At 38.1% G+C, this 15277-nt stretch overlaps 1 protein-coding gene across 8 annotated transcripts in view; it reads left to right on the top strand.

The window, feature by feature from the left end:
* Positions 1–15277, top strand: part of r3hdm2.L (R3H domain containing 2 L homeolog) — an 83009-nt gene that overhangs the window by 38070 nt on the left and 29662 nt on the right. For 4 of the 8 annotated variants that reach the window (XM_041581094.1, XM_041581090.1, XM_041581091.1 and 1 more), the window contains 9 exons: positions 2332–2418; positions 3963–4080; positions 4998–5076; positions 5213–5272; positions 6466–6606; positions 7767–7875; positions 8792–8887; positions 10048–10079; positions 11998–12051. In XM_041581094.1, the coding sequence (XP_041437028.1) occupies positions 2332–2418; positions 3963–4080; positions 4998–5076; positions 5213–5272; positions 6466–6606; positions 7767–7875; positions 8792–8887; positions 10048–10079; positions 11998–12051 (776 nt within the window). 8 annotated transcript variants of the gene reach the window in all.

The raw sequence follows: 15277 nt of genomic DNA, 5'->3' as shown, positions 1-15277 counted from the left end.
TCTGATGTGAAGTGTTATTTTCTTCCTTGCTACATAATGACCCCATCCACATTGGTGTTTGTCCTCCTGCTGCAGCTGTCAAGCTAAATATTGCATGCATTTTTGCAGCATGATTTTTAAGCAGCGAGTACTCATTGCTCTTTGAAACACAAATGAATGGGAGATCAGACAGGTTTCATGAAGATTGATTTGCATGTTATTTTAATGCAACTCCTTGGGGTGGTGGATGGTGGCATTATATGAAGGTAGGTTAAAAAACACATAAAAAGCTGTATAACAAAAGTCGTTTGCAAATTAATCATGGACCCCACATTATTTTTTTCATTAAAGCATCCATGCCTATTTTAAAGCTGTTTAAATATCTGAGGCATAGAGGTGGGGCAGTAAATTACTTTAACTTTCCGTTCAGCACTTCCTAGATGTCAGTGCTCTCCTCACATTCCCCTTCCCTCTTCACACTCTATAATTGTGTAGTGCATACACAAGATTTCGGGGTTATACACAATTTGTCTTAATAACAGTGTCTCAAAATGGCTCCTGCCTGCTTGCTGTGATTGTGTAATTCCAAGACTGAGGGAAACAAAATTTAAATAATAAATGTAGTGTTAGTAAGTTTTATTTTGCTCAGCTAACATGATAAAAAATAATTTGGAATTATTTCTTAGGGCGACAGGTCTCCTTTAAGTAGACTTGCAGTCCTTTCTATACTGTGCAGGAATACATGTACCGTATATACTCGTGTATAAGCCGACCCGTGTATAAGCCGAGGTACCTAATTTTACCTACAAAAACTGGGAAAACTTATTGACTCGCGTATAAGCCTAGGGTGCCATAAAGCAGGACAGGACTGCTGCTTACAATGGGGATCAGATAGGATCTGTGCAGCCACTGGGACAGAATGTTCTGTTATACAGATAGCTAGAATCTCAGCTGCCATAAAGCAGGACAGGAAAGCTGCCAAGAGCTCAAAGCCCCCTCTCCTCCCAGGAACCTAGCCCAGGCTGAACACACAAGCAGGGGGCTCAGGTTACTACTGGTGAGGAGGATGGGAAGAGCCACACAGCTGTGTGGCACTGAAAACAAACTGGTTACAAACATAACCGGTAGGACTTGTCTTGAGCACGCACAAACAGTAGGGGCTGTAGTTACAGAGGATCAGAAGATCTGTAGAATGGAAACATGAAGCAAAGGCATTTCCTTCCCATTAAAAAATCTGAGCTCTGTCAGTATCACTTTAAGTTGTTTTTAAGGATGCACCAAGTCTATAATTTTTGGATTTAGACAAATACTGACCTGGACGTCACAGACGTCACCCAGCAGGGAGCAGCGAAGCACAGCGCGTTATACACGTCACGTGACGCACTGACTGGCACCGCACTCCGCACATCACAGCAGGACGGCAGCCAGGCAGCAGTCAGCAAGAGGCGCAGGCGCATTACGCGCAGCTGCGCATATTTAAATTTTTTCCTTACCGTACTGCAGCAGTCTCATTATAGAAGCGCCCCTGCCTGCAGAGACGCGCCAAAGATTTTAAGCTGTCTGGTCGGGACTGTGTACCGGTAAATGGCAGCAGTAATGGAATCCAGGACAGCTGCAGGTCGGAAGCGCAGCCATCAGCACGCGCATCAGTCAAATAGGTAATTTTTTTAACTGACCCGCGTATAAGCCGAGGCATTTTTCAGCTTATTTTGGGTGCTGAAAAACTCGGCTTATACGCGAGTATATACGGTAACCTCACATGGCTGCATTGCAGGTAAAGATGTAAGTTGTCTTTCTGACTGCTGGCACTAGCCAGATCCTATTTCTGCTATAAAAAAAAATCCTTTGTGCCTGAGAAATTGAGAGGTATTTCTGCTAAAAACTTATTTGTGCCTGACAGAATGAGAGGTCATTTTAAGAAATACTTTTTAAACCAGAGAATTACTGACAAAGTGGAATAGAAGGCTGCAATATTTCTCTTCTATCTTTGGATAATTTTGAGGCTAGCCAGAGAATCCTGTCATTTCCTATTTTTGTTTTAGACTAATAGAAAAACAAGTGTTTTGCATGATTTATTAATGATGTATATGGTTGTGGTTCTGAATGCTCTGAGATTTTGTTTTAGAACTATACTGAATTTCTTGCTTGCCGCTGACTTGTATTCTATATTTCCTAACACAACATTTGTGAGTTATGAGAGGACTTCAAAAATGTCCTCAAACCACAGTTTCCTATGTATTATGTTATGTGTCTAGTTTCAGAATAAAACAAAGCGGAGTATCTGCAGGTGACTGTTTTTGAACCCTACAGATGGTTCATTTTGCAATATCAATCTCTCCTTTTATTTCATAGTCTAACTCAAAGTTAAAGCTTGTAAGAAGTTTAGCTGTCTGTGAAGAGTCTTCTGGACCTTTCGTAGATGGCCCTTTGGAACCACAGGTAAGTGTTCACAGTGTGTGTCTCGACTCATCACATGGGTGAGTTTTATTGTTTTCTGCCATAATCTACACCATCGGTAAATCATGGACTAATGCCATGCATGTAACTGTCTGCCCCACAAGGTGCAATAAGCAGATAGATTTTTTTTCTCGCATGGCATAGGTACGCCAAAGAAGAAAACGCGACATGTGCCAACAGCCTTATGGCTAAATTCCATATAATAGATCTCATACCTAAATAATCTTTAATCTGTCCTTAAGGCTATTAGTTGGTATCTGCTTACAGGCCCCCCACTGATCCCACAACATGGGAATATATACGTTGCAAGCTTAGGTATCATGGGTTAACAGTCTGTATACATAGAGAAATGGCACACACCAATTTACATTGTTTGGCTCTATGTTTTCAAATGTGCTCTCTTTCTTAACATATCCCAGTAGTGTTTGGAAATTAAATATTATTAAAGGGATACTGTCAAAATGCATTAGTTATTATTGCTGCTCTAGCAGAATTCTGCAGTGAAATCAGTTTCTCAAAAGAGTTAACAGATTTTTTTTATATTTAATTTTGAAATCTTGACATGGGGCTAGACATATTTTCAGTTTCTTGTGCTCTGATAAACTTCAGTCACTCTTTACTACTGCACAGTAAGTTGGGAGTGGTATCACCCCTCCTTTCCCCCCTAGCAGCCTAAGAACATAACAATGGTAAGGTACCCAGATAATAGCTCCCTAATACAAGAGAAAAGCGGCTTGGTAGATCCAAGAACAGCACTCAATATTAAAATCCACGTCCCACTGCGACACATTCAGTTAAATTGAGTAGGAGAAACAGCCTGCCAGAAAGCAGTTCCATCCTAAAGTGCTGGCTCTTTCTGAAAGTACATTACCAGGCAAAATGACCTGAGATTGCTGCCTACACACCAATATTACAACAACAAAAAAATACACTTGCTGGTTCAGGAGAATTATTTCCAGTGTAAACTGTGTAATTTAGAAATAAAACTATATTGTAAAAAAATCATGACAGAATCCCTTTAACCTTTATTTAGCTGGATTGTAATCCTATTTTCTTGTATTTATTCAAGGCTGGCTATATTTATATATGCAAGATAAACAAATTGGAATGCATTTAGATTTTGTCAGCAAAATACAGTCATACAGTTGTATGCTATCATAAACACAACAGCAAAAATATGCTCATAGAAACCATCGCAGAGGGTGCCTGAGATTAACAGTTGTTGCGCAGGAGGCGTCAGCACAAGCCTCCATGTAAACACGATCTAAGATTCAGAATTCTTCCCGTACAGACAAAACAGAGTTCTTGGCAATGATTTATGTGTAGGCTTGCACTGCTGCCACCTGCACTGCACCTGTTCAGTGCCTAAATGCAGGGCTTGGCAGAACTGTCTGTGTGGGAAGAGAAGCTTACACTTCTGCTGCCCAAACTGAGACTGCTCTGCAGCTAGGCTTTCGCATTGCGAGAGAGTGTATATCCTTTATTGTCATTTCAAACGGAATCTGAAATGTCTGTTCCTGTTTTAGGATGTCATCCATCTACATATTAGCTGCCCATCTGACAAGGAAGAGAAAGCCTGTAAAGATGGATCTGAGAAAGAAGAAAAAAGTAAAGAAAAGGGTCCTAAGAAAATGCTGTCCAGAGGTACAAATAACTCTCTATTTTCAAGTGTCCCTAGTTTATTAAGAAACACTTGTGACTGTACAAAAAGCCTAGTACCCTGTAATATATTGTTCTTTATATAAAGCCGAGGAACATTCTCTTGTCACTACTTATTGGCTATGGTTACCAGTTCTGGCATCATTACTAAGGAAATTACGGATCCTGCCATTAGAACGCTGCTACATAGTTGCAATGTTAAGTTGGGTTGAAGTTCAGCCCCTCCACACGAACCAGGACATGGTCAGTTTGAGCAAGGCCCATCCCTGAGTTGTGTTAATTTTGTGTCAAACATGGCGTTCTCATTGCAATGGTGGATGTAGATATTTGGGCACTAAACTGATTACTATACTCTCCTCTACCAGTGAATTCTGTGTTTCTATCTTCCAGTATTAGACATAATTGTCTCGCTTTCTTATTAAGTTTAATTAATGTAATTATTTGCCGCCTTCTTATAACCCTTTCCAGATTTCAAATGGGGGTCACTGACCCCATCTAAAAACAAATACTTTGTAAAGCTACAGATTTATTGATATTTTTCTTTCCTATCTTTCTATCCATAGCCTCTCCTATTCTTATTCAAACCAGTGCCTGGTTGCTAGGGTAATTTGGACCCTAACAACCAGATTTCTGAAATTGAAAACTAAAGCTGCTGAATAAAAAATGAAATAAATCAAAAACCACAAAGTTCCTCAGAATATCGCTAAATAATACTAAAAGTTAATTCAAAGGTGAACGCCTTTAACTAATTAACTATAAACGAAAAGTCTGTGAGGATAATAGTAATGCTCTAACTAGAACTAAGATTTTACCCACCTGAATTTAGAAAAACAAAACGGTGTTCTATTACAGATAAGTGTTATGAGCTCTCACCTTGTTTCTTTTTTTCCCCTCCCTGCAAGACTCAAGTCAGGAGTACACAGACTCTACAGGAATAGATGTACATGAATTTTTAGTGAATACACTGAAAAATAATCCAAGGTAATAACTTGCTGAAATTGTATTTTAAGGCATGAATGTGTTTAATCACAATTTAATTTTAGAAAGAAGTTCAACAAGTGAATCACTCATCCCTTTAATACATTGCTAAACATTACATTACCTTTTTGTTTCCAAGGGACAGAATGATGCTGCTAAAATTAGAACAAGAAATTCTTGAATTCATTAATGATAATAGGTAGGTGTTTGAAATACAGTTTTTTTCTTTTTGCATAGTGTATGCATAGTGTAATCAGTTTATAGTGGAAACTGCATTCGCCACCTAAAACATGCAGAGTTCATGTACAAATTTAATATCAGAGGTCCAGTGACCCATTTGAAGATGTTAATAGCCTTCCTAAAATTTGTACAAATCTAATACAATTTGAATATCTTTTAAATTTTTGGGTCGGAACCATTCTATCGAATTTTAGCCATTTGAATTTTTTCTTAAATAATCTCCCAGTCTAATTGTATATTCAAAAGGAAAAAAATTTCACATGAATTCGTATTTGATAAATGGACCTCTTATTGTTTTGTGCTGGGGGTGTTGGACAGTCATAAAACACATCAATAAATAATTTGCCAAATCCACTCACTTACATGTGTCACTTTTTTGGTTGTTGTTATATAACAAGGCATATTTGTCTGAAAAAAGTATATTATTAACCAGTATGAATAGTGAGTAGGCTTGGGTCAATTTGACCCATTTCATTTCACCAAAAATTTCACCAAATTTTTTAGACGCACGGTGCCACACAAGTCTATCGGTGTCATTTTCGCGGCGAAACAAGGTGAAAAAAATGTGCCCAAATGTGAGCATATAACACCGTATACTTCATTTCAGAAGTTTTAATGCATATTTTCAGTTCCACATTGTTGATTTGATTTTAGTCCATAAAACAATCATTGTTCAGTGGTGTTTTAAATACCACAGAATTAGCATGCATTTGCTGCTTTGTAGTTTTGTAGTTTAGATTAGAAAAACACACATACCCAGAAAATTTTACTTTTTTTTCATTAACATTTTTGTCCTTGCAATCTAAAACAAAACTTGTTTTGTGTGCAGTTATTTGATAATGTCATAGTGTAGTTTTATGGTTGGTTGATCTATACAGGTTGGTAATCTTCATGAAACTATTTTGTTATTGACCCACTCAGGAAATATGGGGCTTTCCAAATCATTTTATTCTATCGTATATTAAAAAAAGTTTGGTATCTTCCTCTTTAATTAAAAATTAGCATTTCTTTTTTATTTCTAAGATGAAAGAGCCAAAGTGCTCGTGTTGTTTTCTAAAAGCAAAAAATCAAAACCTTTTTCATTATGTTAAAATCTACTACTTTGTCCTTCTCCTGTCATTTTCTACTAATGTTCTTTCTGTTACACCCCAGCAATCAGTTTAAGAAGTTTCCACAGATGACCTCATATCACAGGATGCTTTTACACCGTGCTGCTGCATACTTTGGCATGGATCATAATGTAGACCAAACAGGCAAAGCCGTCATCATCAATAAGACCAGTAACACACGAATGTAAGTTTACATTAACTACTTAAATAATTTTATGTTCATTATTATTGTTTATAAAAACATAGCTTTTTGTATATTGTATCTGTTGTGGTGAATGTTATGACTTTTTCCACATTTCTTGGTCTTTGTCCGTAATTGATCTCCCTAAGAGATATATATATGCTTCAATTGTGGCTTTTACCGCTCCAGAGTTGTCCCATTTTCCAAAGAGGCTGCTCGCTTACAGTCTAATGAATCCGTCTAGGCGGCTGCTCTTTTTTATGGAAAATGTATTTATTTGTGGATTATTCCTCTCTTTGGTTAGGGTTTTTATGTTATTCATGCATGCAGGCATCTATGTTGAGAAACAGTTTTGAGAAATGCTTATTTCCCTGATTCCCCTGTTGTATCTTATGAATTAGCATTTTGGATGTTTAAGAAGAGTGCTGCTTTATATCCTGAACAAATATAAATATTTTATGTCTGCAAGCTTATCCAAATTAAGGGGCCGATTCACTAACTTCGAGTGAAGTAAAAAAACTTCGAATTTTTGTGCTCCTCGACTATCGAATTGGCGTAAATTCACCTGAGTAGAATGATTTGAATAGACCGAGCGCAAAAACGCTGCGACTATTCGCCATTCGATAGTCGAAGTACTGGATCGAGCGCAAAAACGCTGCGACTATTCGCCCATTCGATAGTCGAAGTACTGTCTCTTTTAAAAATACTTCGACTGCTTACTTCGCCACCTAAAACCTACCGAATTGCTTTAAAAGCCTATGGGAAAGTCCCATAGGCTTGTTTTCCAAGTTTTTGATCGAATAAAAAGGCATTCGATCGAATGAAAATCCTTCGAGCGAATATTCGATCGAGCGCCTATTCGCCTGGCGAATATTCGCCAATTCGACTATTCGCCAGTGCGTAAATTTGCCCGAATTGTCTATTCGATTCTATTCGATTCTTTTCCCCAGTCGAATTTCGAGGGATTTAACCCCTCGAAATTCGACCCTTGATGAATTTGCCCCTAACTGTTGTATCTGAAAAAGTCAGCTTGACCTGCCCCCTTCACTTTTATATATTAACTTGTTTAAGGTTGATGACAAATGTAGAAATTTGCAATGGGATGAGCGGGGATAAAATGGTAAAAGAACACTTAAGAACCCTCATTTTCATTTTGTCCTCAGTCCTGACCAGAGGTTTTCTGAGCACATCAAGGATGAGAAGAGCTGTGAATTCCAACAGCGGTTCATTCTGAAGAGAGATGATGCCAGCATGGATCGGGATGATAATCAGGTGAGTATAATAGTAGTAGTATCTTCTATGCTATCCTTACTTACATACTGGCACATGGCCCAGCCCTCCCCTGTCTGAATTCCCAAAAATTATTAAATATATTCTTCAGCCTTGCACATATTATTTACATTAGTTACTTCAACTAGCCTTCTGTTATAGGAACACACATATGTATAATGAATGTAGGTCAACTAACTGTACATACAATACATAAAATCCTGAAAAAGACAGGGTTTTAAAATCACCATACATCACATAAGTTGACTAGTTGGGATTGTGGATTTTTTTCATTAAATAGAATGTATTTTGAAGATACTTCATTTGTATTCTTAGGTATAATCCAAGTTTCCTTTTGAAAAATGCTACTATCCATTTTAGTTTAGCATTATCTACTTAACAGTGTCCTATAATTCAAATATTGGCAAGAATAATGCCTCAAAATGGAGCGACTGCTTTCTCACTCCTGGTTTCTATAGCAACAGGAACCTTCAAAACTGGGAAATTTCAAAGTGCTGCTTGATAGGAGCCAAAGCTGCTTATAAAACAGCATAGCCTTTCCAAAAAAGATTGAATCTGCTCAAATGAATAATAGGATATTTCCTTACATTAACGAATAGCCCTTTAAGTATAAAAACTGAGTTTATTTTAAATGTATCTATGGAGAGTGGCACACTGGACAGATTTGACCGCTGCTATTATCTGGTAGAACATAGCAGCAGTCGTATCACATTCTTTTTATAAGTATTTGGCATCTTAGCGGACATTCTTTATGTTCTCCGGCCAGGTTTTATAATAATGAGGTCCTACAGATAAGTCTGTGGGGCCTGTGAGCAGACTGGGGGCTATAAAAATCAATTAAAAGGCTTTAAATAGTGCAGCGCTGAGCCCTAACACTTTGCTTTCTTCCAAAAATTAGATTAGAGTACCATTACAGGATGGCAGACGGAGCAAGTCCATAGAAGAGAGAGAAGAGGAATATCAACGGGTACGAGAGAGAATTTTTGCACGGGAGGTAGGTGATTCTATTTTGATGTTTTTCTTGGAATACTATTTGGCCTTTTTCATGTTCTGTAGTGAAAAATGTAATTGAAAAATGGGTAGCTAGATCTTTCAGCTGTGGCACCATTTAATCACTCATGATTCTGTCACAGAACGTTTTACAAGTATTTGTCAGCTCACTGTAGGGCAGACTTTCCTTGTATGTTAAGTAAAAGTTATTTGCTCTCATTCATTATACAAACCAGGGTACCTAAAGGAATCAATTAATGAAATTAAGAGAGAGGAATATAAAAAGCATGTAAGGATGCCAAAACAGATGTTTCTCTAAATATAATGCATTACTAATGCATCCCTTAAAGTGTGTTGGTCAAATCACTTGCTAAATTCGTGCATGATTTGCCACTGCTCTGTGACAGTCAGCAGCTTATTGTCCTATGTATGGTGCCCACCAGCAGGCCTGACTGACAGATATGTCCTTGAAAACTGGCCAGATATTGACTGGATAGGTTTAAAATTCCCATTTAATGAAACTGCATTTGCTTATTGAAGCGGTTCTCATCTGATGGTCCTCCATATGCCTGGTGTTGGATCAGATTGTTGCACTTGGGACCAATGATCAGACTTGCCTGATTTAGCATTTGTTTCTGGCCACATTGGGCCCATAACTACTTGTTTAATGACCTTGCCAAGCGAGTTTAATTGGAAGTGTATGGCCAGATTTAGGAATTGGAAAATACACAGACACCCCCCCCCCCCCCACACACACACACACACACATGTATTACCAGACTCCTGAAAGGGAGTCCCATACCCAGTCAAAACCAGGAGTGGGCTTAGCCTGAAGGTTATTTGGGGTGACAATGCCTGTCCTACTAAATTCTAGAAACACTTCTTGAAAGTCATTTTGGTTGGGATTGTTTCACTCAAATATTTGTTGGACAATTCCCCAAATAAAACAGTGGCTTGAAGCACGTACTCTATTGGGTAACAGCATGAGTTTAAGATTAATGAATATTCACACATCTTCCCTAAATTTACCCTATGACTCTAGAAGCTAGAAGATTTTTAATTTTTATTGGCAACATATTTCTGTTATGTCTCTGTATATTTTATAAAATGCATGTAATTCCCTTGAGTCAATCTAAAGCCTCTTTTTTCTTTTAATCCTTTCAGTCTGCCCAAAATGGTCATATTGTAGAAAGCAGGTAAGTAGTTCCTTTTATTTCTGTTAATATTAAATCTGTCACTTCGGAAGCTTGTTACTGTTCTGTTCCAGTAACTTTATGCTATGGCTCCTGTACTCGAAACGCTTGCTGATACATATTTGAGGAGATCTTGCACGTTTTGTTTTAAGCCCTCTCACCTACCCCCGCTTTCACAGCCTGACAGTTCATGCAAATTCTGTGTGTCACGCTCAGACTGCTGGTGAAGTCAAGGAGGGGGTGGTGGAGACTCAGCCTGTGATTTTATCTGACTTTGCGATGAGGACAGATGAAAACTGGCTCCTAGTTGAGCTTCTTATCTGTAACTCTAAACAGGGTACGGTAGTTGGTTTTAATAATGGTTTTCTACACTGGCAAAAAATCATGCAAGCGGGATAAACCCTGCGTGTATGGAGTCTTGTATGCCGGTAATTCCTTTTTTCTGATAATGCATATACCAGGCATGGAATGTTGTGCTTTCTCTCTGTAAATGCTATGAACCAACTTTTGTCCTATTTTTTTTTTTTTTCTTTCCCCCTATCAATTTACTGACATTTATCAGTCCATTGCATACTGCCATATCCTTGGGGCGTTAGACAAGGCTGGTCATAGGTCACATCCCTTTTCAGTATTGTTAATGCTATTGTACAGGTATGGGATCCGTTATACAGAAAGCTCCGAAATACGGACCATCTCACATAGACACCATTTTATCCAAATGTTTAAAAATTATTTAAATGATTAAAGTATTATTGGGAAAAAAGTAAAATGTTATGCTGTGAGGAAGGGTATTGTCTGTTTTCAATTTTTTTGGGTAACAAGTAGGGATGCACTGAATCTGGGTTTCGGCCAGGAGTCGGCCTTTTTCAGCAGGATTCAGCCTTTTTCAGCAGGATTTGGATTTGGCCGAATCCTTCTGCCTGGCCGAACCGAATCCTAATATGCAATGTAAATTAGGGGCGGGTAGGGAAATCACATGACTTTTTGTCACAAAAGAAGATTTTTTTCCACATTTTCCTTTCCTGACCCTAATTTGCATATGAAAATCAGGATTTGGTTCGGTATTCGGCCGAATCTTTCACCAAGGATTCGGGGATTCGGCCGAATCCCAAATAGTGGATTCGGTGCATCCCTAGTAACAAGATACAGTTATTGTACAGGTATGGGATCCATTATGAAACCCATTATCCAGAAAACTCTGATATTATTGGAATGGCCATCTCCTATAGCCTCTATTTAATCCAAATATTTAAAAATATCTCTGTAAGACCAAACCTTTTACTTGATCCCAACTACGATACAATTAATCCTTATAGGGAGCTAAACCAGCCTGTTGGGTTTATTTAATGCATATATGATTTTCTAGTAGACGTAAGGCATGAAGATCCACATTACGGGAAGATCCGTTATCTGGAAAGCATTCTGGATAACAGGTCCCATACCTGTACTTTATTTTATTGCAAAAATTTTGCACTGCTTTTTACAGAGCACGTTTATTAATGTCCAGTGGAGCTTACAATCTAAGGTTCCTGTTAGATTAATACACTATTGGCACTATCATCAGGAACCTATTGCCCTTCCTGTACAATTTTGGAGTGTGGTAGGATACCTTGTACCTGTATTATGGCTTCCCATAGACTTCCTTGAGTGTCCAGATGAGGATAAGCTTCAACTCCTATTATAATTTAACAAATAACCAAGTGTCAATTATTCTGGGATTTTAGGGCTGCATTGTCTGGTAACTTCAATCTCAATTTCTGGTTTTGACAATGTTTACATTTTGTAAAATATATTCCTAATTTTTTGGTTATTAATAACATTTCTTAAGATCACTGATGTTAGTGTAATATGTCAGTATTTTTTGTGATACTCCAAAGGGAAAACATATGTGAATATTGTGCCCTCTTGATGTAATCAACAGAATCTACAGAGAAGGCTTTACCACTATTTCTCACAAAAGGAGACAGTTGTTTAGGTACCTTCTATGTTCAATATCTATTTTGTTGAGGGCAGTGGTCCCCCATTCTCCTTTGGCATGGCTGCTCGTAAAGTTCTCTTGCCATGTGCTTTGTTTCCTATGTCCTGTACTGTTTGTGGAGCAGTGTTCTTTGGCTCATTTAAGGAAAATGTATTTATTGGCTGCAACTTTGTCTTTTGCTACGTACTTCATTGTTCTGTCTGTTTATTCAAGCCTGCTTTTTTGTAAAGTTTTAGAGTGCTCCTCAGTTAATACATTTATTCAGCTTGTATCAGTCTGTGAGGAAGTTTCTTCCTATTTACACGAGTTTGAGCTTTCTTTTGTCTATAACCCTGTCATTGCTTGTAATTGGGATGTGCTGGGAATGTTTTTAAATTGGAACCATCATCACAGTTATAAAAATGTACCCAAACTGTAGTGGGTGTTAAGTAAATCTGTTACACAATTTTTAAATTGATTTTTAAAAGTTTGATCTATTCATCACCAGGGAAATCATGTTTTGCCACATGGCCCACATCCTAACGATATTCAATTAGTTAAACCCATTATTGCTGCTGTTAGTCTGGGATTCTTAGCTTGAACAATCTTGCTAATAAAATATGAAATTGCTTTGGATTCACGATAAGCAGGCAAAGAATTGCCAAACTTGAAGAACAGAAGGCTTTGCAAACTCAGCTGCAAACTGACTGGAACATACCTATAATATCATTATATTTGAAACTGATTAATTAAGCATATTTTATAGTTTATTTCACTCCTTAATAAAGTGCTGTAAACTTTCTACCATATCCGCGTATATTAATGATTTACAATATCTGAGCTGCATAGATCCAGATTTATTACAAACAATCCTCATTTTTGGGGCTCTGTTTTTGTTTAAAAATTTATAATAGCCATAAGGCTTCCCCATATACCCATAAAACCCCAAGCATTCCAGATAATGCTGAAGAAACACAGCTCGCCTCACTTTTATACAGTGGAATAGTGTCTGTTGTAGCAATTTCTCTTATTAAAGGGGAACTATGCCCAAAGTCATGGTTGGGAAGGTTGTACCACTTTGTTAGGCCCTTCCCAGTGACTTACTTGCTGAATTCCTACCCTGGGCCAGTGTTTATCTTCTATAAAACACATCTCACTGGGAGTACTCACTGGTCTGAGGTTAGTGATTGGTCTCACTCGGGAGTACCTAGCAAATTGCCACCCCTTAGTGACTGGGGTTTAGTTTCCTGTTAAAGGAGAATGAAAGGCTAAAATTAAGTAAGCTTTATCAGAAAGGTCTATATAAATACACCAGTTAACCCTTGAACTAATGTTCCCCTGAGTCCTCTGTCAAAAGAAACAGCATTTCTTTCCTTCCATTATGTACACATGGGCTTCTGTATCAGACTTCCCATTTTCAGCTTAAACCTCTAGGGCTAGGGCTTGAGCCTGCTCAGTTTGCTCCTCTCTCCCTTTTCCCCCCTCCCTTCCCTGCTGTAATCTGAGCAGAGAGCTATCAGTGAGCAGATAGAGACTCGGGCAGGAATATGGCAGCTGCTATTCTAAACAAACAGAGCTTCTAGATCTGTTTACTCAGGTATGGTAAAGCATTCTGCAGAATAAATATATTGTTATAGCTTGCACTATTGTGGTTAATCTGTTGGCAATAAACTGTTTCAGTAGCTTTCCTTCTCCTTTAAATCTTATTTGTGGAGTACATGAAACAGCAACACTATTCAGAATGAAAAGCTAGTATAAAAAAAAGGTGAGGAGGGGAATTGAGAATATAGCCAGGAATAGAATCAGCACCTTTCTCTTCATACATCCACAAGATAATTGACACAACTAAATGCTAATTTTCTCTACTGCATTCCTGATTCCCGACAGCATCCTAAAAGCCTAGGTTTTCGGTCTAATTATGGCATTTCACACAATTAAGGTTTCTTACATATAAAATATTACTTAAGTGTGATGCTAAGTTGGAGATACAGTAAAATTGTGTTTTTTTTGTGATTCAGACTAAAGGTAATGGTGACAACACTGGACTCCTTGACTGGTTTTCATTCTAGCCTTTTGTTGATGCTGTAGGTACAGGTGATCTGCATGGCTGTATTTTGTGTATGTATGTAGAGATGTTTAGGTGGTCCATACTGGAAGAGGATTTCTTTCCCCCCGAAGTGACAACAATTGCAGCACGATTTTCCTTCAGATATTGGTAGTAATCTGTAAATCAGAGTATTGCAATCTTGCCATTCCCATTTGGGCTGCTTGCTAGTATTTGCTACTTGGTACAATTTTATACCATGTTAAAATGTCAAAAAATTAGTATACCACTCCCCATCTTCATGGGTTTTTCTTGCGTGATGTATACCCTGCTTAAAGGAGAAGGAAAGGTTAAAACTAAGTAAGCCTTATCAGAAAGGTCCACCTAAATATACCAGTTAACCCTCAAAGTAGTGCTGCTCTGAGTCCTCTGTCAAAAGAAACACCACATTTCTTTCCCTCTATTGTGTACACATGGGCTTCTGTATCAGACTTTCTTCTTTCAGCTTAAACCTCAGGGCTCAGACTTGAGCATGCTCAGTTTGCTCCTCTCTCCCCCTCCTTGCTGTAATCTGAGCCCAGAGCTATGAGTGAGCAGGGAGTGACTAAGGCAGGAAGTGATGTCACACCAAGCTAATACTGCAGCTGCTATCCTAAACAAACAGAGAGAGCTTCTAGAGCTTTTTACTCAGGTATGGTAAAACATTCTATAGAATAAATATAGAATTCTAGCTTGCACTATTGCATCTAATCTATTGGCAATAAAATGCCTCTGGAGCTTTCATTCTCCTTTAATCTCTTTGTGCTTAAAGGAAAAAGCCACATCTAATACAATTTGTTCTGAGGCTGGGCTTTTCTTATTTTGTTTTTAACTTTCTGCCCAGGTCCTCTCCTGTTCATTCTCCAGCCTATTATTCAAACTGCTTTCTGGTTGCGAGTAATTGCAAGCTAGCAACCAGAAACCCGCTTCAATTCCAAAGTGGAGATCTGCAGAACAAAATGGTAAATCAAATTAAGAAAAATTACATCTTGTCGCAAGATATCACCGTCTTCAACATATTAAAAGCTCATATTAAGATCCTCATTCAGCAGGCAAAGCTTAAGGAGTTCTGCCCCTACCCAGAGAAATACATTTGCCAAGCAGAGAAGGTAACTGCTTGAACATCTTTTCTCTCTCTCTCTTTCTCTGGCATGGGTATCA

The sequence above is a fragment of the Xenopus laevis genome, chromosome 2L, assembly GCF_017654675.1.
Source record: "Xenopus laevis strain J_2021 chromosome 2L, Xenopus_laevis_v10.1, whole genome shotgun sequence".
Lineage (NCBI taxonomy): Eukaryota > Metazoa > Chordata > Amphibia > Anura > Pipidae > Xenopus > Xenopus laevis.
This window is presented reverse-complemented; position numbering and strand designations above follow the sequence as displayed.